This window comes from Leopardus geoffroyi, chromosome A3, assembly GCF_018350155.1.
Source record: "Leopardus geoffroyi isolate Oge1 chromosome A3, O.geoffroyi_Oge1_pat1.0, whole genome shotgun sequence".
Classification (NCBI taxonomy): domain Eukaryota; kingdom Metazoa; phylum Chordata; class Mammalia; order Carnivora; family Felidae; genus Leopardus; species Leopardus geoffroyi.
Genome location: NC_059336.1, coordinates 322,408 through 349,235, shown reverse-complemented (window position 1 = coordinate 349,235; position 26,828 = coordinate 322,408). Strand labels below are relative to the sequence as shown.

At 63.1% G+C, this 26,828-nt stretch overlaps 2 protein-coding genes across 9 annotated transcripts; both read right to left on the bottom strand.

Annotated features, from left to right (window-relative positions):
- Window positions 1–396: 396 nt before the first annotated feature.
- Window positions 397–13,621, bottom strand: UCKL1 (uridine-cytidine kinase 1 like 1). Of its 8 annotated transcripts, none has more exons than XM_045443866.1 (16): window positions 13,396–13,585; window positions 12,332–12,433; window positions 6,956–7,143; window positions 6,678–6,784; window positions 6,380–6,550; window positions 6,223–6,294; window positions 4,901–5,090; window positions 4,747–4,808; window positions 2,757–2,776; window positions 1,817–1,915; window positions 1,652–1,745; window positions 1,500–1,562; window positions 1,269–1,391; window positions 969–1,076; window positions 744–900; window positions 397–643 (listed from the first exon to the last, which is right to left on the bottom strand). In XM_045443866.1, exons 1-16 carry the CDS (start codon window positions 13,506–13,508, stop codon window positions 540–542), a joined length of 1,773 nt encoding a protein of 590 aa, XP_045299822.1. In that variant the 5' UTR covers window positions 13,509–13,585; the 3' UTR covers window positions 397–539. The 8 variants fall into 8 exon arrangements, with proteins under 8 accessions (XP_045299822.1, XP_045299827.1, XP_045299821.1 ...); XM_045443871.1 differs by lacking the exon at window positions 13,396–13,585 and adding an exon at window positions 12,956–13,299; XM_045443865.1 differs by lacking the exons at window positions 2,757–2,776; window positions 13,396–13,585 and adding exons at window positions 4,007–4,023; window positions 12,555–12,949.
- A 129-nt stretch (window positions 13,622–13,750) lies between these two features.
- On the bottom strand, window positions 13,751–25,119 carry ZNF512B (zinc finger protein 512B). The gene is made up of 17 exons (XM_045443862.1): window positions 24,977–25,119; window positions 22,947–23,072; window positions 22,532–22,674; window positions 22,036–22,164; window positions 21,222–21,916; window positions 20,913–21,139; window positions 20,725–20,796; window positions 20,481–20,627; window positions 20,193–20,317; window positions 20,029–20,121; window positions 19,724–19,822; window positions 19,450–19,620; window positions 19,026–19,220; window positions 18,680–18,781; window positions 18,318–18,380; window positions 17,658–17,756; window positions 13,751–17,304 (listed from the first exon to the last, which is right to left on the bottom strand). The coding sequence occupies exons 2-17, from the start codon at window positions 23,068–23,070 to the stop codon at window positions 17,053–17,055; spliced, it is 2,736 nt and encodes a 911-aa protein (XP_045299818.1). The 5' UTR covers window positions 23,071–23,072; window positions 24,977–25,119; the 3' UTR covers window positions 13,751–17,052.
- Window positions 25,120–26,828: the final 1,709 nt, after the last annotated feature.

Below are 26,828 nucleotides of genomic sequence, written 5' to 3'. Positions count from 1 at the left end.
CCCCGCCATCTCTGCTGCAACTCGGGGCTCTTGTCAGTGGCTGGGATCCACTCGTCACTCCCTCCTACCGCCACCCACACGCTGATTTCCGCCCCGCTCCCCGATACTACAAACACACGGTGGGGGTGGGAGGCGGCTGCAGAGGCTGTCTCTCGAGACCCAGGGCCCCAGGTCCCCGCGGCCACCCAGGGGCCCGTCTAGCAGAGCCAGGAGCTGTGCCCTCCTAAATCCGGCACTGAGCCCGGATCGCCGGGAAAGCCGAGCGCGAGACCGGGGGTGCCTGTTGTGCTGTGGAGGAGGCCAGGCCCCTGGACTCTTCCTCTCCGTGGTGGCTCCGCACCTCGGTCCCAGGCAGGGCAGCACTCAGGTGCCCCTCACCCATCAGTCACGGCTTCGTTTCCCTGAACTTTATTTTATAAAACGTACAGAGTGAGTTACAGCGGTAACGCCTCTTTTTAAACTGAAATAAGTTACGACATCTCCGTAAGCAAGGCCACGCGAGGCGGGAAGAGGCTGGGTGGGGGCGAGGGCAGGACGGCTCAGGCTCGCTCAGGCTCGCTCAGGCTCGCTCGTGGAGGCCACTCTTCCTCATCACTGCCGTCAGGAACAGCGTCGGTCCCGAAGTAGCGGTCACCGAAGTTCCCTGGGGAAGGAAGCAGGCCCTCGTGGCGGCGATTCGGGCCGCCAGACCCCCCCCCCCCCCCCCCCCCCGAGCACCGCTGACGGGCCCTGCGCGGCCTCACCGATGCCAGGGATGATGCGGAAGAGGTCATTGACGCGCTTGTCCACGGCTGTGGTGAGGATCCTCACTTGCGGGAAAGCATACGCAACCGAGTGAACACCCATCTCCGCCATGAGCAGCGACAGCAAGAAGATCTTGTCCTCCGGCACGTCGTGGTCCTGCACGGTACGGGGCCAGTGAATTCCAGGCCAGCCCTGCGGCCAGCAGCCCCCTTCAACCCACTCACCAAGAGCACCCGCACGGCCATCATGGCTGCAGCGCCCGTGGACACGGTGCAGTCCATCAGGATGACATGGTCGTCACTAATGTCCTTGGGCAGCCGCAGGTAGTGGAGCTGCGAGGAGCCGGAGTCGGAGCCGGAGTCAGAGCCGGCACAAAGCCAGGGCTGCCCTCCGGGCCCTCCGGACTCCCCCCGCCCCGGATTACCACCGCCTCCCCCCCTCTCCCATCCCCCCCCCCCCCCCGTGCCCTCCTGGCTCCCTGCGCCCCTTGGCCCCTGCCCTCCAGGCTCCTTCCAGCCCCGCACCTCGGGCTCCCCGGTGAGCTGGTTGGTCTGGATGAGGATAGTGCCTATGCGCACGTCTTTGCACACGGCCCGCAGCGCGGGCTCCATCGTCTCACCGGCCCGCAGGATGGACACGCCAGTGATCTGGGGGCCCGGGGGTGGGGGGCGTTGAGCTGGCCGGACCTACCGCCTCGCCTCCCCGGCTGCCCCAGTCTCGGCCCCCCCCCCGGCTGCGGCCGGCCCCGCCGGTACCTGCTTCCCCGCATAGCACTTTCCCGCGTAGTCCTGCCCCTGCGGGGTCTGCACGACGCAGTCCTGCGCACAGAGGGGGTGGGGGCGCGCTCGTGAGCACGAGGGGCCGCCCACATCCCGCTCCCCCGCCCCCCCCCCCCCCCGCCCCGCACCTGGAAGGGCAGGAAGGAGAGCGCATGCTCAATGAGCAGCCGCATCAACCGCTTGGAGTAGAAGATGAATTCGTCACGGCTGGTCTCCTTGTCCCTGTGGGCCGGTGGCGTTAAGCAAAGGGGTGGGCCGCCAGGGGCCACCTCGTCCTACAGAAGGGCTCTCACCTGATGATGGTGTGCATGCCTCGCACCTGCGGCGTGCTCTCGAGGACACTCAGCGTCTGAGGCAGAGGGTGGCACTGGTGCGCCGAGGCCAGTGCGGCCCTGGAAACACAAGCCGATTGGGGGACTCAAGAAGGGGTGTCTCCTCCTGGCGCCCCATCCTCCCGCTCCGACACCGTGTGTGGGGCAGATGTGAGGGGGCCAGTGGGGCGTGCAGAGTGGGGGCCGCCGCCTCCCTGTGGCCGACCTGGAGGGAGGGCCCCACCCCCGAGATACGCCCGCCAGGCGAAGGCAGAGCAGCTGACCTTCAGGTGGGAAAGCGAGGGGCTACGGTGTCAGCCTCCCCTCCCAGCCCCAATCCCCTCCGGGCCTTGCTCGGGAGAAAGCGAAAGGGGACCAGGCAGTGGGAGGGAGAAGGAGTCTCAGCCCCCAGGAAGGGCGACTGGTCCCCAACCCCAGAACATGTCTCTCTGGGCAACTGAGCTTCAGGGCCAAACTTCACCCTGACCCTTCCCTCCAGGTGATGCACCACCCTCTCAAAAGACAGGAGCAAATCTAGCTCAGGGCCACCCCTGCTGCACCAGGCCTGGAGCGGGGAGAGGAGGGGGGGAGGGGGGGGAACAGAGGGGGCGGGGCAGGACGGAGCGGAGGGGGCGGGGCAGAGGACAGAGCTGGGGGAGGGCGGGGCAGAGGGCAGGGGGCGGGGCAGAGCTGGGGGAGGGCAGAGCTGGGGGAAGGCGGAGCAGAGCAGAGGGGGCGGGGCAGAGGGCAGAGCTTGGGGAGAGCGGAGCAGAGAGCAGAGCTGGGGGAGGGCGGAGCGGAGCAGAGCAGAGGGGGCGGGGCAGAGCTGGGGGAGGGCGGAGCAGGGGCGGGGACAGCAGCCCCCCTCCCCCAGCAGCGCACAGCACCGCAGCAGCACAACCAGAGCGCACTCTGTCCTCACATATCCCAGCGCAGCTTCCTCTGCTCGCCAGGTGAAGAGTACGTTCGGGGAGGGAACAGGGCAGGAAACCCAAGGGTTTACAAAGAGGAAAAGAACAAAGAGAAAAAGAGCATTTAGCAAGGGAGCGCGGGCAGCCCCTGCAGCCTCCGGCTAGCTGGCCTGAGAGAGAGAGAGAGGCAGGTGGCGGGCGACTGGGGGACCCCTGGAGGCTTTGCTCTCCGAGGCACGGCCCCCGCCCCGAGGCCTGCCTGCCTGCCTGTCCCCGCCGCCGACCGCCCACCAGCAACACTTCCTGGGGCTGACAGAGGCGAGCGGCCACCAGCCACCACTTCCGTGGCTGGCCAGAGAAGGGGAACTAGCCGGCAGCAGCATTTGGGTGTTTTCTCAAGTCTGAAACCCCAGAACTGTTTTCTCACAACAGAGGCTTCCAGAGGGCCTGACAGGACAATCCCTGCAGGTGCCCTGGTCTGGAGGAGAGCCAAGCAGTGATTCAAGCGAGGGCAGGACGCTGGAGGGGCCAGTGACTGGCCCTGGAGGCATTCCCAACACAGCAGCTGGGGCTCCCAGTTGTGAACCGGGGGCTCTCCTGGTGCTTCCTGATCCCACAGAAAGCCTGGGCTAAAGGCAGGTCATTCATTCATTCATTCATTCATTCATTCATGCTGAGCACTGTGTGGGTAGGTGCTTCCTCTGCTCCCTTGGGGCCCTGGTGCATTCAGGGCTCCTGGCTCTCTCTCTCTCCAGGGCCAGATGGGCAGGGGGCCAGGGGGCTGAGGCTACACCACCATCTGTGGGAATCCAGACCGGACTCTCAGATCAGGCAAAGGAGGTATAAACCCAGGCCCTCCCTCTAGCTTCTGAGGGGCAGGCCTGTAGCCACTGACCTGGGGGGCACCCAACAGGGCTGGCTCAGCACAGCTGTGCCCTCTGGCGTCAGACCCCATGCAACCAGCCCCATGCTAGGGAGAGGCCTCCAGAGAGGTCTGACCAGGGCAGAGTCAGGGCTCTGTGTGACCTTGAGCAAGTTCCTTAACATCTCTGTGCCTTAGTTTCCTCATCTGCCAACAAGGACAGGCAAAAGCAGTGTGGGGGCCACCACACTGTCCCTTCCGTGCCTGGGGCAGGGCTGCCCAAGGGTGGGCATGACAGGAGAGGGCCCTCCCGCCTGCCCAGGTGACAACCCAAATTCTGAGCTGCCTGTGGATGTTGGAAATGCCTCCGTCTGTGCAGACAGGTGTAGGAAGTCTTACCTGACACTGAGCTCACGCTGCGGCAGCAACACAGGGAGACACAAGGGAATGGGGTGGCACGTCAGTGATGGTAGCGCCGCTCACCTCGCAGTCACCGGACAGCACAGCCCCTCGCCACCGTGCACCCTGGCCAGCTGGGCCACCCCCACCCAGGAACGGACCTGCCACAGCCCCACCAAGGGATCGTCCGAGGCAGCTGCCAACCATGGGAGGGAACCAGCTGTTACGGCCTGTGACCTGGGCACCCTCTGGACTGGGCAGTAAGAGCCAGGACTCCTGGGGCTCTGTTCCTCATTCCTCAGGCTTCCAGCACCCCATTACAGAGCCTGCCCAGAGCGGTGGGCAGTGCCCTTAGCCAGCCCAGCGCATGTAACTTCAGGTTGGGGCACCCCTCCTGGGACACCCAGCACTGACACCCAACGGTCCCTGGAAGCTTTGGGAAGAACAGGAGTGCACCCTTCCACTCAAGGCCCAGCTCAGGCCGGAAACACCAGAAGGCACCTGTACACTCCACGTTTCCTCAGGGAACCCAGCTGCCTCCGGCCAGCACAGAGGGCCGGGGGCTGGTGGGCAGCCAGGCTGACCGAGCAGGCCCGGGACACTGGAGGGCCAGAATGTGGCAGGGGACGGTAAATACACGGGGGCTGCAGAGCAGGTGGCTGTGGATGGTGGCTGCAGGGAGGCAGGGAGTGGGGCTGGGCGGGCTGCAGGTAGCTGGGAACCTGGCCCAGCTGGCTCACCTCCTCCAGCTGGCTGTGCATGTGCTGCACGATCAAGTCGATGGCCACTGTGTTCCCGCTCCCTGGGACGGGACGGGACAGGTCAGGAGGGTGACACGGGCAGCCAGGGCCTCCTCTGCCCACATCCCCAGGGCAGGTGGGTCTGCAGGCTCACCCCAGGGCACCACGATGTCTGCCACACGCATGGTGGGCTGGATGTACTGGTCGAAGGCAGGTTTGACGAACTTGTTGTACTGCTTGATGACGCCCTCGATGTCTCGGCCTCGCTCGCTGATGTCCCGGCGCAGCCGTCGCACGAGGCGGATGTCAGAGTCTGTGTCCACAAAGATCTTCATGTCCAGGAGCTGGATGGGGAGAGCCGGCTGCTGAGCGGGGCGTGCCACCGGCAGGGCCGGTGTGGGTGACATCGGGACCAGTTCCTGCAAAGACCTCTGGGCTGTGCGCCGACCTTGGGGCACCTTGAGGGTCTGGCTGGTACCTCTGGCCGGCAGTGTGCGTGACCGTGGGGGCATGTACACGTTGCGCGGGGGCGCTGTCCACCAAGGGCTTCAGCCAAAGGCCACTGGACGGGTACAGGTTCCTGAGGCAGGTGGAGCCGGCACCACTCCCGCGGTTCATCCGCTGTCTACGTGCCCTCACACATACCGGGGGACTGGGGACTTGTTCCCTCCCCACCACATCCCCCACCATGGTTCTTGGGCTTGGTGAGTTCAGGTCTGGCCTAGAACGGGCGGATGCGGGGCTGGGCACTGCTGTACGGTGGGCAGCGGAGTTCCCTGAGCCTCAGCCCAAACTCGCTGGCCTCAGAACTACAAGGAACCAGGAGCAGATCTGGCACAGCTAGCTGTGAGCACAGGCCTCCCCCGACGGGCCTCAGCAGGGGCAGGAGAGGGAGCCCCGCACAGCATGGCCTGGCGGGATGGATGCGGCTGTGCACGCCTCCCAGGGGTCAGGGGTGCACCACGCAGACGGCACAGACACAAGGGCCCGCCTCCATCCCAGGCAAGAGCACGCACGTGCACACACGCAAACCCACACCCACCACCCCAAGGTCACTCTGACCTCAGTGCCTGCATGAGCCCCAAAGAACAGCAAAGGAAACACAGACACGGAGAGGGTGAGTAAGGGTCAGAAGAGAAAGAAAACGCAGTAGAGGCCCTGGCCCAGGGCTGGCACCCCCACCTGGAAGGGAGCCCCTCCTCAGGCTGCCTCCCCCACCAAGGGCATTTCCAGTCTCTCTGTGGGAGTGGCGGGTCTGCTTGACCCAACGTCCTGACTGGCTCCCCACAGAGTAGCCATTCCTCACCCAACACGCAGTGACTGCACCACAAGGATGGGACAGGTGGCCATGCACCCGTCAGAGCCAGTGGCTTGGCCTGCTTCGAGGAGGCAGGTTTGAGGTTAGAACCGCAGCGGGGGCAGGGAGCTGAGCCGGGGTGGGCGTCCCCGGCCGTCAGCCTCGAGCCCTGCTCTCACCTCCAGCAGGGTCTTGTCAGCAAAGGCCATGATGCCCTCGAAGATGATGACGTTTGCACCATAGAGCGTTTTCTGCAAAGGAATCGTGCAGTGGTTCACCCTCTGTGCCCACCGTGCTCCCAGGAGGATAGGCACAGGCCGAGCCCAGCGGGCCTACCCAGTCTTTCTTCCGGCTGTGGGTGGTGAAGTCGTACACGGGAACCTTGACACTCTTGCCCTGCTTCAGCTTCTTGAGGGTGGACACAATGAGGTCAAAGTCAAAGGCGTCTGGATGGTCAAAGTTGAAGTTGTTGCGGGCAGCCTGCTCCTGCTGCTGCGTGGTGAGCACCTGTAGGGGGAGGAGACAGGGGCTCTGTGTACCCCTCCCTGCCATGCCCGGGGCCGGGGCCGGGGCCGGGGCGGGGGCTCCAGGCCCCTCTGAGGACATGGCCTGCATGTGCGGGAGTGCTCCTCACCTTGTAGAAGGAGTCCATGGACAGCAAGACCACCCAGGGCACGTCCAGGGCCTCGATGATCATCCTGGCCACAGTTGTCTTCCCGGAGGCGCTGCCACCTCCCAGGCCTGCGGGAAGGGGCAGAGTGACCCTGAGCAAGGGCCGCCCAGCCATCCTCCCAGATGGGTTCCCTGACGCAACCGAGGGGCACGAGGCTGCTGACATCAGTGGAGCTGCTGCTCAGGTGCTCGATGACAGGTCCTGCCTGACCTGCCCCTCCCGCCGCGGGCCTTGCTCACCGATGGCGAAGGCCTCCTTGGACTGCGTGCCATGCTCGTTGTACCAGGGCGGCCGCCCGGCTGTGTAGATGGTGCGCTTGCTGGTGCGCAGCAGGGGCGGCTCAGACTTGCACTGGCTGGTGGTGCGCTTCCGGGGCGAGCGCCTGGTGCCCACAGCTGGGAGGAGCCTGTCCAAGGACTCCGCATTGCTGCTGCAGAGAAGGAGTACACGCTCGCCTCTGCCGTCCTGTGTCGGGCCTGGCGTGGCCGCCGTGGGGCGCAGCCCCCGTGCAGGCACACGGGCACGGCGCGGGGGGGGGGGGGGGCAGACTCAATCGGGGCGTACGCAAAAAACCACCCGCAGCCCATCCACAGGGCTCCGGGCCTCGGACCGCCACTGCCCACACAAGTTCAGAGGGACAGCAAACAAACACAGGGCAACGAGGACTGCCATCTTGGGCCTGGCTCCTCTTTCCTCGTAGGCTGGGCACCAGCTGGCTCCATAGGGCCCCTGTCCTTTCAGGAGATGAGAGGGGCACACCGATGGCAGTCAAGACCCCGTGGAGGGCTATGTTTCCTCCCAGGACACTCTCTGGGCAGTCCTCTTGTTTTATATGATCTGATCCCTGCCACCCCGTAGGGTACACAGGGAGAGGGGCTCCGGAGACAGAAGCTGCTGACGGGAGAGCTGGGCAGGGCGGCGGAGTGGATGGGTGCAGGGGGGAGGCCCTGCGCTGGGAGGCCTACAGGGAAGCCCTTGCTCCTCGCCCTCCAGCACGCTGCAAACTCCGGGCAGAAGGCAGCAGCCCCCAGGGGCTATGAGCTGGAAAACTCAATCCAGGGAAGGCACGGACGGCATCCGTGTTCTGGCCTGCCCATGCTGTACCCCTAGTGCCGAAGGGACATGCTGATGTCTCTGTCATTTCAGAAGGGGCACGGTGTGGCTGCTGGCCCAAGGCCTCAAATCCCAAGAGCGGCAGCTCCGGGGACATTCAATTTGGCGGAGTGGCCCCGCTGGGAGGCAGTGTCTGCCTGATGCCTGCTCAGAGTCTGTGCTGAGAGGCTTGGACACAAAAGCCTGGTGTAAAGGTGGCCGCAAGGCCAGGACAAGCCCAGGGAGAAGGCATTTCTGGCCACCGCATGAGAGAGAGACTGGGCTGGCCAAAGCATCACCTTGCTGACCTGCTCCCGAGGCTTCAAGGCAGGTCATGGCCCAGCACAAGTACTGACTATCCGAGCAGAGCCCCCGGCCGGTGGGAAGACAGGGCAGGGAACCGTGTGGACGTGCTGGGCAAGTCGGTCCCTGCGGAACGCTTTCTGCAGCACTGCCCGTCCACCCCTGGTCCAGGACCCTGGCGATGAGTGCTGCTCACAGTACTAGCAGGAGAGCCGGGGATGAACAGAGACAGGGAAGGCGTCCTGGAAGTATGGCTGGGTGAGAAAGTCCAGTGCCATGAGACACGAACTCATTTATATATTTACATAAAACCGCCCGCCTGCACACACCTTCATTTGAGGGTGCGTGACCAAAACGGGGCGCACAGAGAGGGCTACAGGCTGTGAAGTCTGCTGCCACCCCTACAACCAGCAGTGCCGGGCCGCGGGGTGCCTGCAACCGGGCCGCAGACCCGTGCCCCGGCAAGGGTGCTGCCAGCTCACCCAGGCCCGTGACAGTGCCTTCCTGCCTCTGGAACAGCCTGCAAGAGCCGGGAAGGTGGGGTGCACATGTGTTGGGGGTGGGAGGAGTTAGCTGAAGCCAAAGGCGTGACAGGTAGCGCTCGGGAGCCTGCTGGTGTGTTGAGAGGACAACTTCAGCAGCAAGAAACCACCCACCACATGACAGGAGACACGTGGCCGCGTCCTGGGGGACAGACAGACCGCACAGGACTGCCGCTGCTCCTTGCCAGGACAGCACAGGGAGCCAGCGCTGGAGGTGATTAGCCTGTCTGTGTGTTCAGTGTCACCTCTGTGGCTCTGGAGACAGCAATCTGGAGCGAGGACAGCCCCAGGCACTGTCACCCAACAGCAAGCATGTGGGGGCTTCTGCCCAGCATGGAGCCACCCCAGCAGTGCCGCCCACACGCCCATTCAGTCAAACCAGAGAGGGACACGGTGCGGGGGTGGGGAGAGCATGCACCAAGCAGCAGTATCTCCAGGACCTGGGCAGAGGGCAGTGCTGTGCGATCTAACCCCGGACGTATTCGTCTAACCACACCGAGCACACAGCCCCCACGGCTCACCAATGCGTTGCCCTCCCAAGCAGGCGGCCCGCCGCTCGCTCTGGAGATGACAGATGGCCCATTCGGGAGAGTGGAGCCAGCCCTGCGGTGGCCCTGGGGGTGACGGTGGGCAGAGAACAAAGTCCAGCCCCGTGCCTTCTGCGAGCACACTCCAATGTGGAAAACCTGACTCGCAATGGGGGAAGTCCTCCCCATGTCAAAGAACGCGCTCTTGTGCGCTCGTGCTGAGCATGCCCACGCAGGACCGCCTCGGGGCAGTGTAGGCCTGGGGCTGGCATCGCTCCCGTCCCCTGCTTCTCACCCCAGCGCAGTGGCCTGGCCTCTCCAGCAGGAAACTCAGAGTCCCTATTTGTGAGTGGTCATTGTACTACTGAGGTAATGACGGCCGCCACCACTGACAACTTCTGAGGCTCATGCTGCCAACGGCCTGGGACCAATCCAGGGAAGAGTACCCGTGCGCCAGGAAGAGCTGAAAGTAGGGCAGAGAGAGCTTGCCAGAAACCCGCCCCGTCTAGGGCGCCGCCCCATCTAGGGCGTGTGATGGGCCGAAAAGGCATCAGGCTGGGTCTGCAGCCAACTCCAGCTGCGCCGCCTTCTCCAAAGCCCCGTCTCTCTCTGGGAATCAGGGACAAAGCCGCGCTGTGACCTCAGAGCAAGCCGCACCCCATTTTCTCAGCGACACGACCTTGGAAATGGGAACGTCGCACAAAAGATCTCATTTCTCAGTCAACAGATGGTCGGGGTGCTTCTGGCTACAGTGACAAAAGCTAATCTCAAACCAAAGGATTATGAGCCACAACAGAGACTCACCTGTAACAGACGGCCCCAAGCAAGACCAGACCCTGCTGGCGGCCAGGCCTGCCTGGCCCCTCACGAGCACCTACCCGGCCTGTTTCCCCACGTCGATCGGACACACGCTACATGGGGCTGCCAGCGGCCAAGACACTGCAAAGGCAGTTGCCTCACTACAGCCGCGGGGGACAACAGCCCTGCCACTCACCTGCCTTCTGCTCCGAGGGCCCAGCATCCCGAGATCCTGATGCCAGGGTAAGCTGGGGGGCTGCTCATGGCTGGGACACAGGGGACAGTGGACAGCAGGGTGATCCCAGGTGTGTGCAGGAGCATCTCCACAGGGCCACTTAGACCCACAGTGGCCCCCTCGGACAGCTCAGGAGACACCTGAACTGTCCCTCCATGTGTGGGCAGAAGTGCTGCAGGTGAGGAGCTGGGGTTGGGTCCGAAGAGCCTCCCGTGTGGAAGGAACAGCACTCACTGCCGGCCTCAGAGGCTGAGGCCACGGGCATTAAGAGGATCACCCGGCTGGGGGCTGTGCACTTTCCTGATATTAATAGCACTGACCCTGCTGAAAAGAACAGTGTCCTGTGGCCCTGGCAGACCTCAGGCCTGCCCTGGCCTGTGCACCGGCTGGTGCACTGCTGGCCCAGTGCTTGCTGAGGACCACAGTGCACCCCTCCTAGAACACCACGGAAAAAACTCCAGACCCCAGGCCTGCTTGGGACTGTAAAACCAATCCCCTCCTACACCCCTACAGAACAGGGAAATCTGAGGTCTCTCCTGGCCAAGTCTTGCTGAACGTCAATGCTGCGCTGAGCGTCACACTCTTGGCCCCAAGGTGCCTTCTAGAGGCATAAACAAACCTGAAACTCTATCCACCTGCCCCACCCGCCCCAGGGGTAAGGCTCCAGTTCATCCCCCAAGGCCACCCAGTGCTGCGTGTTCAGCCAGGGGAAACAGTCATTCTCTAGCCTGGCAGCAGGAGAAAGAATGGGTTCAGCCCCAGCCTCAGCAAGGGTGGGTCAGCCAAAAGATCTTTACTGCAGTGTGTGAAGCGGTCTGCATCCCTAGGTCCTCAGCCTCCTTTCCATCTTTCCTCCTGGCTTCTAACAACACGGAGGCTCAGGGAAGAGATGATTCCAGATGGGGCTCACACACCTGAAGAGGGGCCGCTCCTGGCCGCCCAGGTAACAAGGGTGTGTCTGCCTCCCTGTCCAGAGGCACTTGGAGGCAGAACTGAACTGTCCAACTTTGCCCACAAGAGCTTCCCCCTCCTGCTCCCTGGCCTGGACAAGCAGGCAGGGGCTGGCCCACACTTGGGAGGCTGGAGCTGTCCTGGACAGGGCTGCAGAGTTGGGGCATGCAGCACCAGGGCCTTCACTGGTGCCTGACACTCTGTCCAGGTTTAGGAAGTTTGCTGGATGAGTCAAATGAGGCTGGATGGAGGAGGGAGGAGCCAGGCCCCAGTGGACCCCAGACTGCTCAGAGACAGAGGTGTCAGGGGAGTATTCTCAGGGCAGGTAGAACACTGGGGGCTGCAGCCTTAAAGGAGCCAAAAACAGGCTCCAGAGACTTGCACAGCCCCTACCCCATTACCCTGGAAACCTCCCTGCAGAAGTCCCTTGTTCCTGCTGCTCTGGGCGGGTCCAGCCAGCCTCCCTCCATTCCCATCGCTGCAAACCCACCTCCACCAGGACCGCACCAGGAGACAGCCCCAGGGGTTCACTGTTATCACCACCATTCTCATTTACCCATCAGCATGTCCAGTGCTAAGGGAGTTGGAGTCCCTGTCCTCATGGAGCTAACCCTCTAGAGGGGCAAGCAGACAAAACCCAAGGGCAAAGTGGACAAACCATACCAATGCGTCCGCAATGATGTGGAAGAAGCTGGAAGGGTGGTCAGGGAGAGCCTTAGCTCAGGGGCACTGGCACATACACCTAAAATGCCAACCAGACCCAGCTCCGGGGCCCTTGGGGGGTGTGCAGGGACTGTGGGGGCAGCACAGAGGAACAGCCCTCAGGACACCAGCCAGCATCAAGGGACAACCGTGAAGTCCAGAGGCAGTTCCAGGGCAGACCCCATGGGCCTCTGGAGAAAGCGTGCTGGAGTCTCCACTTACGGCTCGCAGGTCCTGGCTCTCTTCCTACGACCTATGCTTCCCTGGACATCATGGGGGGGCACCCAAGCCCACTACACGATTCTGCACGCAGGATGGGGCCCTGACTGCAGCTGCCACCTATCTGTGTCCTCAGGGAGTGCTTTTCTCAAGGGCCTACCTAGCTTTATCCTCTCTGATCTTGGGCTACCTCAAAGATTCTTTGGAACAAGCAGGTGTCACAGACTCAAGTCCTACAAGACTCACCCTGTGCCAGGCATATAGTCACTTTTTGCTGGGAAGGTGTGGGATGGGAAGGACACACAATGCTCCTCAGGGCCTGGGCAGCCTCCTGCGACCTGGCGGCTCCTGAAGGAGAGCTGTCATCGCAGGGCAGCCTCCCCTCATTCCTTACCCCTCCCCCCTCCCCCCCCCCCCCCCCCCCGCCCCTCTCCTCCCTCCAAGAAAGAGGTTGCCCTGGCACCCAGACCATTCTGGAGGAATCCAGGCACACAGCATGTCTGCCTTGGAGAGATCACCCAAGTCCCGAGATGCGATGCCCGGGCTGGAACCGTGGTTTCCTTGGACCCCCACAACCTGCGGCCCTCGCTGAGCCTTCCTGAAGCGACAGTTTAGACCCGGAAGTGCAGGGGGCTGCTCCGGATCGCGGCTCAGCCACCGCCCCCTGGTGGGCCTGGCCCCAGGAGCTCGGTAGGAGCCCATTTCCTCTTGGCCTCTTCCATCTCCCCAGTCAGGGTGACAAAATGGCCCTGCCCCCGCTCTACCCTTCCAACTTCAACTCTTGCAAAGCCTCCCCAGAGCCTGGCGGCACGGCACAACAGGTGGGGCAGGCGGAAGGCAGCAGGCACGATCTACCCCAGACTCACGAACCCTGGCCTCTTAGGTGGAGCAGAGCCTGAGTCCCGGCGGATTCCAGAACACACTGACCACCTCAGATGCTCCAGCCCAGGGGCCCTCCCCGTCCCCTCGGGACAGACAACAAAGTCCACGCCAGCTACGTGCAGAATCCGCTTTATCCGCAGAACCTCGGACTGGGCGCCCGGCAGGCCCTGCCCATGAACCCGGTGCCGCCGGCCATCGAGGAGCGGCGGGGCGGACACGGTCTCACCTCCGGGCTCAGCGCCGCCGGCCCCGCCAGGCCCGGAGGAACCTCCCACCGCGGCCGGGGGCCCCCCGCGTGTCCAGACCCAGCCCGTCGAGGTCGCCCTGCCCGCAGGCCGACGCCCCACCGCACCGCGGGCTCCGGCTCACACGGCGGACGCGAGAGGGCGTGCGCGGCCCCCAGCCCGTGCTCGGCGGAGCGCGCCTACCGGTCCTCGCACGAGGCCTCGCTTCTCTCCGCCGGCCGGTCGGGCCCGTCTCCCGCCGCAGCGGGCGGCGGAGGCAAGCGGGGCGCGTCAGCAGAGGCTGGGGGCGCCGCCATGGAACTCTGCGGCCTCTCCGCGGGCCGCGTCTCCGGGGCTGGCCGCCGGGAGTCGTAGTTCGGGGCTTTGCGCCGCACACTCGCTGGCGCGCCGTGCGGACTACAAGTCCCACAAGGCCGTGCGGCTGTGCGTGCCGGGACTCGTAGTCCGGCCTCACCCGCTGCGAGCGGGCGGACGGGCGTCGTCTGCGGGAAAAGATCCCACCCCGAGCTTTACCACAAACTCAGCAGCACAAAGCCCCTGGAAAAAAATCAATAAACATTTATTTGATACAGTCATATTTAATACATACAGTTGATGGCCCACCCCCGCGCCACATGGGGCCGGGAGGCGGGGGACGAGGACCGGGGACAGATGGTCACAAGGCGGGCAGGGCCCGAGCTCACCGTCAAAACATCTTGCAAATAAACACTTTGTAGATAGAATATATATGTATATATACGGTTACAAGTGATAGCTGGAACCTCTCTTCCGAAATGCACTTATGTACGGAGAACCGGCATTAAAAAACCCAAACCAAGAAACCCAAAGCACAGGATGTGTGGCTGCCAGGCCAGAGGTACTGGCCGGCGCCCCCCCCCCCCCCCCGCCCCCGTCCCCGCCCGCGAACCCCAGGCCTCCAGGGTAAGCCACCTGGGGCCCATCGAACTGGACACACCGGGACAGCCCTGCCCCCCGTGGGTCAGGGTGCACCCATTCTCTCCCTTCTGAACCAGAGGGACAGGAGGGGGCTACCGCTGGGAGGGCCACTGATCACCTCACACCAGGATACACCCTCAACTGCCTTTGCACAAGCAAATACAGTGCATCCTATTTTTGTGTGAAGTGTCAGCCCCTTCAGTCGGGCCGTTCCTGTTCTCAGGGCAAGGGTGGGTGGGCTGGGCCAGAGGTAGATCTTCAGAAAGGGACCTGGCATTGTGCCCTGGGCTTGGGTCTTGGGCAGGGTTCACGCCCACCATGCCCTGGGGGTCTGCCACTCCAGTCCCTCTCACTGAAGGTGTCAATCAAGGCCAGGCGGTTACCTGGCTGGATTCCCACCAGAGTGGGAGGTGGGCGGATCCCGCTGAGCCGCCCAGGGCTCTGCCCACTTTGGAGGAGGGCTCTGCCCACCAGCTCGACACTGCCACTCACCAGAACATGGGAAGCAGGAAGGGAAGAAGGGAGAGAGGGGTCCGACCCAATAGTCACTTTTGGCAGCAGCCCCCCACACCCACTTTAAAGACAAAGAAGGGGGTTAAAGTGCTAAACATCAAGTTATCCAGGACCCCACCTCTTCCCACACGTCTAGGCAGGGTTCCCAAACCAGGGACCAACTGTGGACTTCAGGGGGTGACCTGGAAACTCACCCCCCAGCAAAAAAACCAGCCCCCCGTTCCCCAAGGGCCAAGTACCTGAGAGGCTGGGGCGGGCGGCCGTCCCCAGCAGAGGTGTTGAGGTCCAACCTCCTCCAGCCATTGGTGACAAAGACAAATGCACCTGGGGCTCCTGCCAGCACCTGCATCCCCTCCCTGCCCAAGGCTGCCCGCCCCCCCCCCCCCCCCCACAGTGGCTGCCTGACCCCACCTCTGCCTCCACCAGCTGTATTACCAGAGTGACACCCAGGAACACAGAAAAGTCTTTCTGCCCACGCTGCCCTCCCTTCGTGTTTGACACTGGATCACATCCATCCGTCCATGCCTCCAGTCTTCGATCAAATCAAGGTGTGTGTGTCCCTAGCACACAGCCCGGGGTTGCCCAAGAGCCTTTTGGCCAAAGGAAGGAAACTGGAGACGGGCAGCATGACCAGCCCCCAAACCCCCCCGGAATCTGTCTCCCTACTGCAGGGCCAGGAGAGCCAAGCCTGGCTTAGGGCCCCTCCTCTCCTGTGACTAGATGAGGACGGGAGCTGAGGGGCAGAGAGGTGCCCGGTCAGCACCGCCTCCCTGAGCAGGGGAGAGACACCCCCTCAGCCCCTAGATCCACCGTCGGCACCAGGAAACCCTTAGCACCAAAATGTCGGATTGTTGTTTTTGTATAAAAAACAGAATAAAAAAAAGGTTGTTACTTGTCACAGCAACAAGACTGGCATCCACTACACCCAGGAGATACACGCACACGGGCAAATATCAAAATTCACATCGTCCAGGATCGGCGAGGCCGAGCCCTCAGCCCACCCTCTACCCCCCAGTGGGAAATAACCTCTGTCCAAACCCAGTGGCTCTGAGTACCTTCCTCCTCCCTACACTGCCGAAGCTGGAAAGTGGGGGCCCAGGGAGGAGGCCAGAGGCGGTTTGGCCACCTCCTGTGGGTGCCCTGGACTCCGGCCTGAACCCTGGTCAACCTGCAGACCTAGCCACGCTCTGAGCCCCAAAAGGGCCAGCACAGAGCTGCCACCAACACAACGTGACCTTGGCCAAGCCCCCTCCTGGCCTTCAGCTCTCATCTCGAAAGACCACACAACCAGAAACAAAAGGGCAGATAAAAAAAAAGGGGGGGTGGGGGTGGAAGGAGACTCCCATGGGAGCTTAGCCACAGGCCAACCCAGACCAGCAGACAGAAGGCTGATTCCCACAGGGATTACTCCTCAGAGCTGGGCCCCAATTCCATGCCCCACATGCCTGTGGGCCCCAGACCAGACTGGCCCTTCCCTGACCCACTGGGCTGCCCCAACCTAGAGCAGTGGTCTTAGCAAAGCTGCAGATTGGAGGCAAAGCTATGCTCCATGTGACCCCTTCACCGCCCCCCCCGCCCCCCATGCTCCGGCAGCCCTGCAGGTGAGAGCAGAACCCTCCCCCTGCCCCAGGCAGGGAGCACCCATGAAGACAGGATGGCAGGAGAGCCCACGAACAGGGCCACCTCCACCCACTGTGACGGACAGGGGCCAGTGGGGCAGGGGCCCGAGCACAGCAGGGGTCACACAGGCAGGGGAGGGTGGGCCTGGAGAGGTAGAGAACAGAAGCAGAGGAGCCAAACGTGGAAGGACGAGGGAGGCCACGGTAGGGCGGCTGTCTGGTCAGCATGGTAGCAGTCAGACTCAGGGTCTGTCCTGGGAGGTAGCTGGGGGTGCTGGGGTCCAGTGTTGGGTAGAAAGGTGAGGCTGCTCAGGTGCCCTCACCAGCCCAGAACCATGGGTCACCGAGGACCCCCAAGCCTTGGGCCTGAGAAAGCAGACGGGGCCGGGAGCTCGCACGGTGAAGGCCATCTGCCTGCCTTGCTCTACCCCGTGGCGCTGAGGCCTAAGCCACAGACCCTCTTCCTGCCCATCCAGGGCCCCAGACTCCACCAGGCCCATAAACGTCCCTCCAAGCTATTGCACTTCCGTTGCTGCCACGGGCCTCCCCCCAGAGAACCAGCCCAGGTGTGCCCTGTGCAGCCTGCACACGGGAAGGGCCGTCAGGAAGGAGAGAGGGACTGGCTGCCTCCGCTGGACAGATGAATAGGCAGGGGTGGGGGGTGGAGAACTGGAGGGCAGGAGGTCCTGGAGCTGGCTACCCCCACCCTGAACAGAGTGGGCTTGGTGTTCAGTGTGGGGACCAGGCCCCACCCACCTGCCAGCCACTCTGCTCACTTCTCAGGAGCTTTGCTGGCTCCCACCTTCCGGCCAGTGGAGCCCCGGGCCCCTTTGTCTCTGCCTCCTGGGGGCCAGTCGTCTCGACGTGGGGGCATCTTGGGTGCGGGCTCCTCAGGGGTCCGCTCCTTGGGCTTTCGGCCTCGCTTCTTCCCACCTGCCAGACTCTTCTTCTCTTCCTTCTTGGGTGCCAGTGAGTCCTGGCTCCTGTGTTTGGGAAGTGGGTCAGCCGAAGTACGGAACCAGTTCTGGAAAGAAAAACACCGCAATGTAGACCCCGAGGCAGGAGGATGCTAGGCACTGGGGCCAGGCAGGCCGCTGCGCTACGGCGCCTCCTGCTCGGGGTGCGGGGGAGTGGTGCCCAAGCTCCTCCCGTCCTCCAGGGAAGCCAGAAGCCACTTTGAAACAACCCCACCAGATTTCTTTCCTTTTCTTTTTTTTTTTTTTTTTTTTTTTTGAAACCACCAGATTTCTCAACCTTGGCTGCTTGCTCAAAGGAGGCCACACAAGCTATTACCCCACCATTCCCGCCCTGGCCCGATCCCCTGCCTGGGGCCAGCCCATCTGCTGCAGGCTCAGCAGGTGTCTCAGCCCATCCCACCTCTGCATGGGTCTTGAGGATGTGATACTTGACGCCACTCTCAGAGCTGAACTCCTTTGGACACAGCAGACAGCAGTATTTTCCCACCAGGTGGTCTCCCTGCAAGGCATCAGGCAGGCCAGCCCCCAGATATTGGACCCCACGCCACCCCTTGGAACACCAGGAGCACCAGATCTAAGCAGGCAACCCCGGCCCTCTTCCCGCACCTGTGTGGCTATAGGGTCGGGGCAGCAACTACAGCTCATCTTGTTGGGTGCTCGATGGGTGAGCTTAGGGACCCATCGAGGCTTCTGTGTGGCAGGACCTCTGAGCTGCCCCCGCTGCAGGGGAGGTAAGGGATAAGGAAAGGATGGGAAGAGGAACGCGCCTCGGGGAAGGGCTGCGGCCTGGGCCTAAGGCCCCTCACCCCAAGCCCAGGTCCACTGTGCCCGCTTACACCCACACAGACGAGAAGCCCCTGTGGGCAGAACAGCTTGGGCCAATGGACTCATGGACAGGGTTGGAGAATGCTCAAGTGTCCTGGGCTGGGCTGGCCATCGGGCACTGGCCGGTCCCTGCCCCACCGGGGTGGGGTCACACACCCAACATGCCGGAGCCCCTAAGGGTTGGCTGGGAGTGCAGAGCACCTACCCCACCACGGGAAAGGGCCAGGGGACTGACCTTGCTGCAGCTGGCGAGATGGGCCTTAAGGCCGGACACACTGGAGTAGATGGCTTCACAGCACTGGGGACAGGAGACAACGGTGGGGGAGGGCCTCCCAGCAGATGTCCCCACACAGACACACGCGTACCCCTGGCTGAGGGATTATGGGGCCTCTGGGGTAAGTGGGGGGCTTGACCCCAGGGGTCCTGGGATATGGGCAGGCTAGACCTCTACTGAGATTATGGGGCTCCATCTAAGGACCCTGCAGGGATCACAGGTTGGCTGATCACTTGGAGACCTCCTACCCAGGGCCACACCTGGGCTCTTTACTCCTCAGCCCCAGGGTCCCCACACCCACCCACCAGCCTGCCCCAACTCACGTCATTGGGGCAGTTGACGTGGCCTTTCTCCTTGACTTCATTCTTCCACGCCTCCAACAACTGGGGGTTAAGTGTGGGGAGGCCTGGCCGAGTATAGTTGAGCTGTAAAAGCAGGTGAGCGCCAGGGTGAGCCCAGGGGGCCTGTGTTAATGGGAGGCTACCGAATGCCAGGCCAGAGCCGACCCCACCTGCTCCAAGGACCTGACTGTGCCCCCCACAGATGGCAGATGTGAACCTGGAAGGCCAGCAAATGGGCCAAGTCGCAAGGGCGGGGCCGCTGCAGGGGACCCCAAGCTAGGTCACACCCTGTTCGGGGACGGGAGCCGGGGGCCCAGCGGCAGCTCACCCGGGCAGTCTCAGGTACTAAGTCATCCTTCACCCGCCGCTTGGTCCAGTCTCGAGCCAGTTCGTCCTCTGCAATCTCTTGCAGGTGGAACACGGCAACCTGGGCTGACGTGCGGCGGATGCGGCCGCTGGGGGTCCGCTCCACACCCAAGAGGTCCTCAGCTTCGGGGGGCTTGTCCTCAGGCTCCTCAGGCGGCTGCAGAGCAGGAAGACAGGGTGAGCAACAGGGACCAAGTGGCACGGGGTACAGAGAGACAGAGGTACGTGCCCCAGGCAGCGAACACGGGCGCTCGGGGGTCCCAGGCTCGCTAGGCCCCATGCACGTAGCCCCCAGAAAGGGAAGGGGGAGCACACACAGCAGATGGCACGCGACACACATGCTTGGTGCCCCGGGGGCGAGAGGACCCAGGCCACAGGCTGCTCACTGGGGCTGTGTGCTCCGAGCGCATGTGGTAATCGTGTCCGGCCTTGGAGCGGTAGGTCTTTCCACAGTGGGTGCAGGGAAAGGAGGGGCTGTCCACTTCACAGGGAGGCTTTCCGCAGCGTCGCTGGTGGTACTGGTAGCCCATGAGGCTGGAGAAGGCGGCCCCGCAGCCCTGGGGCCAGAGTCGGGTAAGTGGCCAGCAAGGGGCTGTGTCCCATCCCACGCCCAGCGCCCCGCGCAGTGCGCCCCCGCCCCCCCCCCCCAATCCCACTGACCTCCTGGGGGCAGCGCAGCCTCCCCATCTGCTTCAGCACCTTGCGCAGCCGCTCCCGCTCCTCCTGCTCACTCCCCTCCGAGGCCTCGGCGTCAGAGGGCTGGGGGGCAGGCCCAGCCTTAACATCCCCACCACCACAGGGCCCCTGCCCCGGCCCAGGGGTCAGGGCCACAGGTGTCCAAAGTCAGGCATGGGAACCACTAAGTTCTGCTGCCACGTGGGGACGAGAGGTCAGTGGGCAGGGCAGGCAGGGTGGGGTGGGGTGAGATGGACTAGGAGGCTAGCGGCTGGTGGGTCAGGGCATACCTTGGCGCTGTGCTCCGCCATGGTGTGGTAGTTGAGGCCGGCCTTGGACTTGAACTGTTTCCGGCAGTGCTGGCACTTGAGAGCATCCTGCAGCTGCAGACATGCCCCTGTCGTGAGAAGCTGAGTCTGGGCGCTTCCCCGCCTGGGACCCCGGGCAGCCTTACCTTCTGACACACCTCCATGTGCTTCTTAAGCCCCACGAGGGTCTTTCGGGTGACCACGTTGCAGGTGGGGCAGACAGCCTCCCCCCGTTCATGGATGGCCCGCTGCCACTGCTCCTCAGGGCCACCTGTAGGGCAGGGCCAGGGCCTCAGGGGCTGGTGGGGGCTCCCGGACGCCCTGGATGCCAAGCACAGGACCCACGGTCCACACTCAGCCCCCAGTCCCTGTGGTCCAGGATCCGCCCCAGAGTTGAGATCTGTCCTGGGCCCTGCACATGGCAGCCCCCCCACCTGGAGCTGGGTGGGCCGTGGGGGCCGGCACGTCCTTGCTGACCGTGCTAGCAGGAGCCAGCACCTTCTTGCGCACATCCTCGGGGCCCGGCCCCTCCTGCTTCTTGGCACGGTGCATGCGGGATTTGTCCTCTGCCTTGGCCAGGCCTGTGTGCACATACAGGATGGGGCAGGTGTGAGCCAAGGGTGCAGGCACACTTGTGCATGTGTCGAGCCCCAGATGCTGTACTGGCTAGGGCCTCACCTTTGAGTCCGAAGGTCCCTGAGATGGACGGCTGCTCCCCTGTAAACTTCTTGGGTGTCTTCTGTTTCCTTCCTGACTCGGGGGAGAGAAAACAGGGCCCAAGGTTTCTGGTCAAATAACCGTCGGGAGGCCTGGGCCAACAGACCGCTACCCCCACCCCAGCCACTGCCTCCCCCCTCTCGTCTTACTGTGCTTTGTGCGCTCCGCTCCCTCCTCAGGTGGGGACACAGGGCCTGTGGCCCTCGGTGCCTCCTTGCTCCCCAAGGGCCTGCTGCCCAGAGAAAGGGGGCTGCTGCCGGGGTCTGTGCTCAGCTGGAAGGCCGAGGTGTGGCCCGTGGTGGATGGGCCATACTCCCCATTCTCCGGCCTCGCCTGCTTTGGCAGGATGGGGCATGCATCCAGGCTGTCCGCAGCCCTGCAGGGAGCAGGCAGGTGAGGGGCAGGAGGGCCCACTTCTGACCCTGTTACCACCTCCAACCTGGAAGGAGCCCCCGTACCTTTTCTTACCACTGCTCCTCCCTGTGGCTCGAGGAGTTTTGTTCTCGGACTTGGTCAGCAGCACCATTTTGCAAGGTGGTGTGTGTCTGCTGATGGCAATGGGCCTGCTGACCGTCACTGGCTTACTGACCACAATGGGCCTGCTGACCGTCACCGGCTTCGTGACTGGCATGGGTTTCGTAACTGTCACAAGTTTTGTCATCGGCACCGGTTTGTTGATGGTCACTGGTTTGGTCACCGGCACGGACTTGGTGACTGGCACTGGCTTGTTGAGACTCACTGCCTTGGTGACCGGCACGGGTTTGGTGACCGGCACGGACTTGGTGACCGGTATGGGTTTGGTGACCGGCACAGGCCTGCTGACCGTGATAGCCTTGGTGACCGGCACAGGTCTGCTGACTGTCACTGGCTTGGTGACCGGCACAGGCCTGCTGACCGTCACTGGCTTGCTGATGCCGATGGGTTTGCTGACACCCACGGGTTTGCCAACAGTGACAGGTTTGCTCACTCCAATGGGCTTGCTGACCCCAACGGGCCGGCTGATAGTGACCGGCCGGCTGACCGGCCCAGGCTTAGGGGCAGGCAGGGGTCGGTCCATGTGGTTCCAAATCCGGTGCTTCTCCAGCTGGGTCTTGGAAGTGAACGCAGCCTCACAGAAGGGGCAGGGAAAGGTCAGCCTTTCTGAGATGGCACCCTGGGTGGAGAGGGCAGGCATGGGATGGCAGCCCAGGCCTCTGCCCAGACACACCCTGAGCAGACAGGTGGGGCAGGGCGGGCCCCAGGCCTCTATTTCCCTGCCCCACAGCCCCTTACCCCTTGGCACCGCTGGTAATGGTACTTGAGCCCGTAGATGCTGGGGAACTCCAGCCAGCACCCTGAGTTTGGACACTTCACCCTTGAGTGCGCCTTGAATTCATCTTTCCACTGGTTCATCAGGGAGAGCTGGACATGGAAAAGGTGAGGCTGCTGACCCCTCGGCCAGCCAAGTCTCTGCCAACCCAACCCATGCCCAGCCTCCGTCTCCTCCCCAGGCCTGCAGGGCAGACAGGCTCCAGGAGCCCTTCAACCTCAGAAGTACAGCAAGATTCAGGCCACCCCAAGCAGCGATGGTGTACCTGACCTGTTCTAGGAACCCCGCAAATGGGACCCGCTGGGTCCCAGGCCGCACCATGAAGCCAGAAAGCACGGAGCGACCTCTGACGCAAGCTGAGGGCTTGGGGCTGGTGTGTGAAAAGCAAGCAAAGGCAGGGTGGTGGCCTTGACAAGCAGACCCCAGCATGAGTCCCACCCCCGCCTTCAGGGAGCTCACAGGAATGTCTCGGAGGGCCTGGTTCTCGGCTTTTGGACGCCCCTTTTTCTTCCCTTCCGTCCTGTCACTGGCTGGACTTCCCGGGTCAAAGCAGAGCGGGCCCTGGCTGGGCACTGTCTGCCCGCCCCGGACCACCGGCATCCCTGCAACGCATGATATGCCAAGGCTTGGAAGCTGCATTCCCCACAGCCTCACCTGCCACCCAGGGGGCTGCTCAGGCCTGGAGGAAGCCCCACTCCCCCCACAGCGAAGCATGGGGAGTGGGAGACTGGGACAAGAATCCAGGGGCCCAGGCGGCCCAGCTGAGCACCCAGGAACTAGACCACTGGGGGAGCTGGGAGCTGAAAAGGAGTCCCACAACCAGTAGCAGCCGCCTGTGGTCACCTGGAGCTGACCTTGGCCTGATCCCTCTTACCCAATTTTGGTGGGTCATGCAGCACAGGAAGTCGGACTTCGTTCCGGCCTCCATCCTTCCCAGGTCCACTCTTGGTGGATCCTGGGAGCCGGCGGCCTCCTCCAACACAGAAGGGATCGGTCATTTCTGCAGAGCAAGTGGACAAACCTGTGAGGCTCACCAGGCCCGACTCAGGACTTGAACGGACCACTCTTCAACCCTGCCCCCACACAGGCCCCTCTCCGGCTCAGGGGAGGAGAGCCTGCCCACCTGTGTATGTATGGTAGGTGACGGAGGCTTCTGGTTTAGGGGAGGGGCTGCCCAGCTGAGGTCCCCCCAGATTGTCCAGGAGACACAATCATCTCGGAAGCACCTAACTGTCCTGAAACCCTCATCAGCTCTCATCGACTTCCTTTGTCCCCAGACACACAGTCCTAAAACGTGCCATGAATCATACCTGGTGCTGAGCTGCGGGCAGCCCCTGAAGAGGTGGAGCGTTCAGGAAGAAAGAGACCAACAGCATCCCTCCCAGGGGCCAATTATGACACTAATATGGCTGCTAGCTCACAAGCTGCTCTGGCCCAGCACCTTGGGACACCTTACTGCACAGCCCCACTCAGACCGAAGGCAATGCCACCCTACCTGGACGTGCACCCCTGGACCCTTCTCTCCAGGACACAGATGGAAGATGGCCAAGATGGGCACTGCAGGCCCCTAGCCTACTCAACTGAATAAATTCCCCTGGGGGGGGGGCGGGGGGCAGATCAAGCACTGAGGATCCCAGGAGCACCTGTTTCTAGTCCCCATGCCAGCTGAACCATTCTACCTGACTTTCTTCTCAGCCTTGTCTCCAGCAGGAATCCCTCAGCCACCCTCTACCTGGCTGACCTCCTCTCCACCTCCACCCTCAAAAGCCTATCTGTCCCCCACCTACAGGTCCACCAGTGCCACTCCAGAAACTGCCAGGCCATCGGCCACAGGGATTACCCCGCTGCCTGAGGCTGGACATCCTGGGCCTGTTCTGCTGGGGGACTCCAGACCCTGAGAGCTCTGGGGAGGGACTCTTGAGCTCAGCCCTACAGGATCCTCCTACAGGGACACCTAAGGCCACAGGAAGGGGGGGGGGGGTGTTGTGTGGGCAGGCAGCCCCTCCTCTGGCAGTTCCTACCGAACTTACATCAGAGGAAGCGGGGAGGGACTGCAGGGCCTAGAGGGGGTCCAGAGACTGAGGTCTCTGGTAAGGACAATCACTGCTCATTACCAAGGGGGTGCCCATATCCTGGGCCCAGGGGGAGGCTCTGGTCTACACGGGCCTAAACAAACTTCTCTGAAGTCTTCACACCAGAACTTCCAAAGGAGACATGCCAGCATCAGTCATCCCAACGCCGTGATGATTCCACCAGCCTGGGATGTTGGTGCCTACCAAGAACCCACTTTGCAATCTCTCCGGCTTGGGCGGAGAACTCAGAGTTGGGGGGCCTGGGGCCAGGGCTGGCCTAGGGGGCAGACACCCTCCTTCCATCCACGACCTGTGACTAGAACAACAGGAGGAAAAGAGATTCCACCCTGTCAGAGGACCCAGCAGGGTGGCAAAGGTGGGACCCTCGCAGGGGGGAGGGGGCGCCACAAGCAACGCTGGCGGGGGGACCTCGGCACAGGCCGGGCGCGCGGATGAACCCGGCCAGGAAACGTACACCTGGAGACTGGCCTCGCCACACACCTGTCACCTGCAGCCGGGGTGCGGGGTCCCGGCCTGGCCCCGAAAGGGCCGATCGCGGGTGCAGGGGGGGAGGGGGGGCGAAGGCAGTGAACCAAAATGGCGACTTTTTCTGGAGAAGGAGGAGACAGGAGCGCGGCGCCGGCGCGGGGCGCGGGGCGCGGCGCGGCGCGGGGCGGGGCGGGGGGGGGGGGTCGGGGCGCGGCGGGGGGCGGCGGGCGGGGGCTCCGGGCCCGGTTCCCCCCCCGACGACCTGCGTGCGGGGTCAGGGTCGGGGACGCGGCCGAGCGAGGGCTGCCCCGGGGTCCGGCCCAGGGCGCGGCCGGGTGCTTACCTGCGGCGCCCTGCGGGACGGCGGCCGAGGCGGGGGGCCGGGGCCGGGGCGCGGGGCGCGGGGCGCGGGGTCCGGGCGGCGCAGGCTGCGCGCCGCGCTGCGCACATGCGCGCTCCCGCCCCTCCCACCTTTGACAGTTTTACTGTAGGGGGGAGGGGGCGAACTCTCGCGGTATTCCTGCAGCCGCTCCGCGACGGGGAGGAACGGGTTGGGGGGGAGGGGGCCCATCGGCCCGGCCCCCTCTCCCGGCTCCTGGGTCCGTCGCCTCCATCCGCTGGGGCTCCAGTGCAAAGTGGCCCGTTATGCGGCCCGTAGGGCAAGAGGCGTTTTTTCAGGCAGTGGGGTAAACTGAGGCACTATCGGGACGCTGGGAACTGCTCCGATCCCAATGTACGCGGATCGAAGCGACCAGATGCCTGTAGGTGTTGGCCCTGGGAAGGTGCAGCAATGGAGACCACCGTCCTCTGGGAGCCTGAACTCCTGGCCCCTGGGAGATTGGGGGGCCTGCAAAGCAGGATCTGGATCTCTTCCAACCGGCCCTGTGACCACCTCTGCCTGTGGCCACAGTCAGGGGACCGCCTGGCTACTAACAGTGCTGGGGGAGCAGTTTGAGGCCATGGGCTCTATGGGGTTACTGACCACTGGAGCAGCCTCTGTCTGCTTTGGGTGGGGGTGGCCAGGGCCAGTGCCTTGCTCTGCCGTGCCCCAGAACCCAGGGGACACTGGTATCAGGGCTGGGGGGAATGGGGTACCATCGCTACCAGGATTTGGGAGTGAATGAAGCAGAGGAAGAGGTGCTAGTTGGGAAACAGAGTTACAAGACACACCTCCTTCCCTGAAGCCTTTCCGACCCCCGGCACCTACCCCCACTCCACCCTTCTGTCTACCCTGCAATAGATTCAGGGCAGAGCACCAGAGACATGGTCAGATTAGGGTCTGCCTCTCCTCATGGGGACTCCTGAGACCTGCTTCTCTAATGGCTGGCACAAAGTGCCGCCAGAGAGAGGGGTAGGGGCCCTCTTTGGAGCGTTCATTGGGTTAGAACTCCCCTTGGAAATCAGAGCCAGAGAAAGGTCCATGTGGCCCCAGGAGGAAGAGGAAATGTCCTTCCCTCGTTGACCGTGTCCACCCTGGGGACAGGACATCCAGGGTTGGGGGAGGGGTCAGTGCGTGTGACCCAGCCAGGTTTGTCATCTTTCCCCGTGTAAGTCTGCATGTCCACGCATGGAGCACGTCCACGTCTGTTGATAGGTGTGTGCCTTAGTGACCACGTGTGCCGGGCAGTCTCCTGTGTAGACGTCTGATGTCAGGGTTATGTCTGTGTATCCCATACTAGGGGAAAACATGCCTACCCGTATGTTAGTATCCAGGTGACTAGTTGGAAGGGGTGTGTGTGTGTGTGTGTGTGTGTGTGTGTGTGTGGAGGGAAATCTGTATCTTAGCAGATGTGTCTCCAGGCTATAGAATGTCTGGGTGTCGGGACATTGTGTGTCCTGTGCCCCCTGTGTTTATGTTAGGGGGTCACTGGGTATCATGGTGTATTGTGGATCTGGAAACCAGCATCATTGTGTCTCTGTGTCTCCAGACTCCCGTGGTCAGTTTCTGCCTCTGCATTACCATGTGTCTGGTTGCTGTGTGGGCACATGTGTCAGGGTGTTGTTGTGACCCATGTGTTTCCTATGTTAGGGCATTACCCTGTGTCAGGGGCTTAATGGGGGCCCTCCAAAGATTGCCATGTCAAATCCCTGGAACCCACGAATGGGGCCTTATTTGGAGAAAAGGTCTTTGCAGATCTTAAGTTAAGGGTCTTGAGGTGAGAAGATCATCTGGGATTATCCAGGTGGCCCTTAAA

What these genes read in the sequence shown, in the direction of transcription:
- UCKL1 (XM_045443863.1), bottom strand. Translation starts at nt 12,787, where the DNA reads ATGGGCTCCTACCGAGCTCCTGGGGCCAGGCCCACCAGGGGGCGGTGG. An exon ending in CCATGGACTCCTTCTACAAG is followed by an intron (nt 6,551 to 6,677) that starts GTGAGGAGCACT and finishes CTCCCCCTACAG; the next exon opens with GTGCTCACCACGCAGCAGCA. An exon ending in CTGACAAGACCCTGCTGGAG is followed by an intron (nt 5,091 to 6,222) that starts GTGAGAGCAGGG and finishes CTCCCCATCCAG; the next exon opens with CTCCTGGACATGAAGATCTT.
- ZNF512B (XM_045443862.1), bottom strand. Translation starts at nt 23,070, where the DNA reads ATGACCGATCCCTTCTGTGTTGGAGGAGGCCGCCGGCTCCCAGGATCC. An exon ending in ATTACCAGCGGTGCCAAGGG is followed by an intron (nt 21,917 to 22,035) that starts GTAAGGGGCTGT and finishes CTCTCCACCCAG; the next exon opens with GGTGCCATCTCAGAAAGGCT. An exon ending in TCCTCAAGACCCATGCAGAG is followed by an intron (nt 17,305 to 17,657) that starts GTGGGATGGGCT and finishes TTTTCTTTCCAG; the next exon opens with AACTGGTTCCGTACTTCGGC.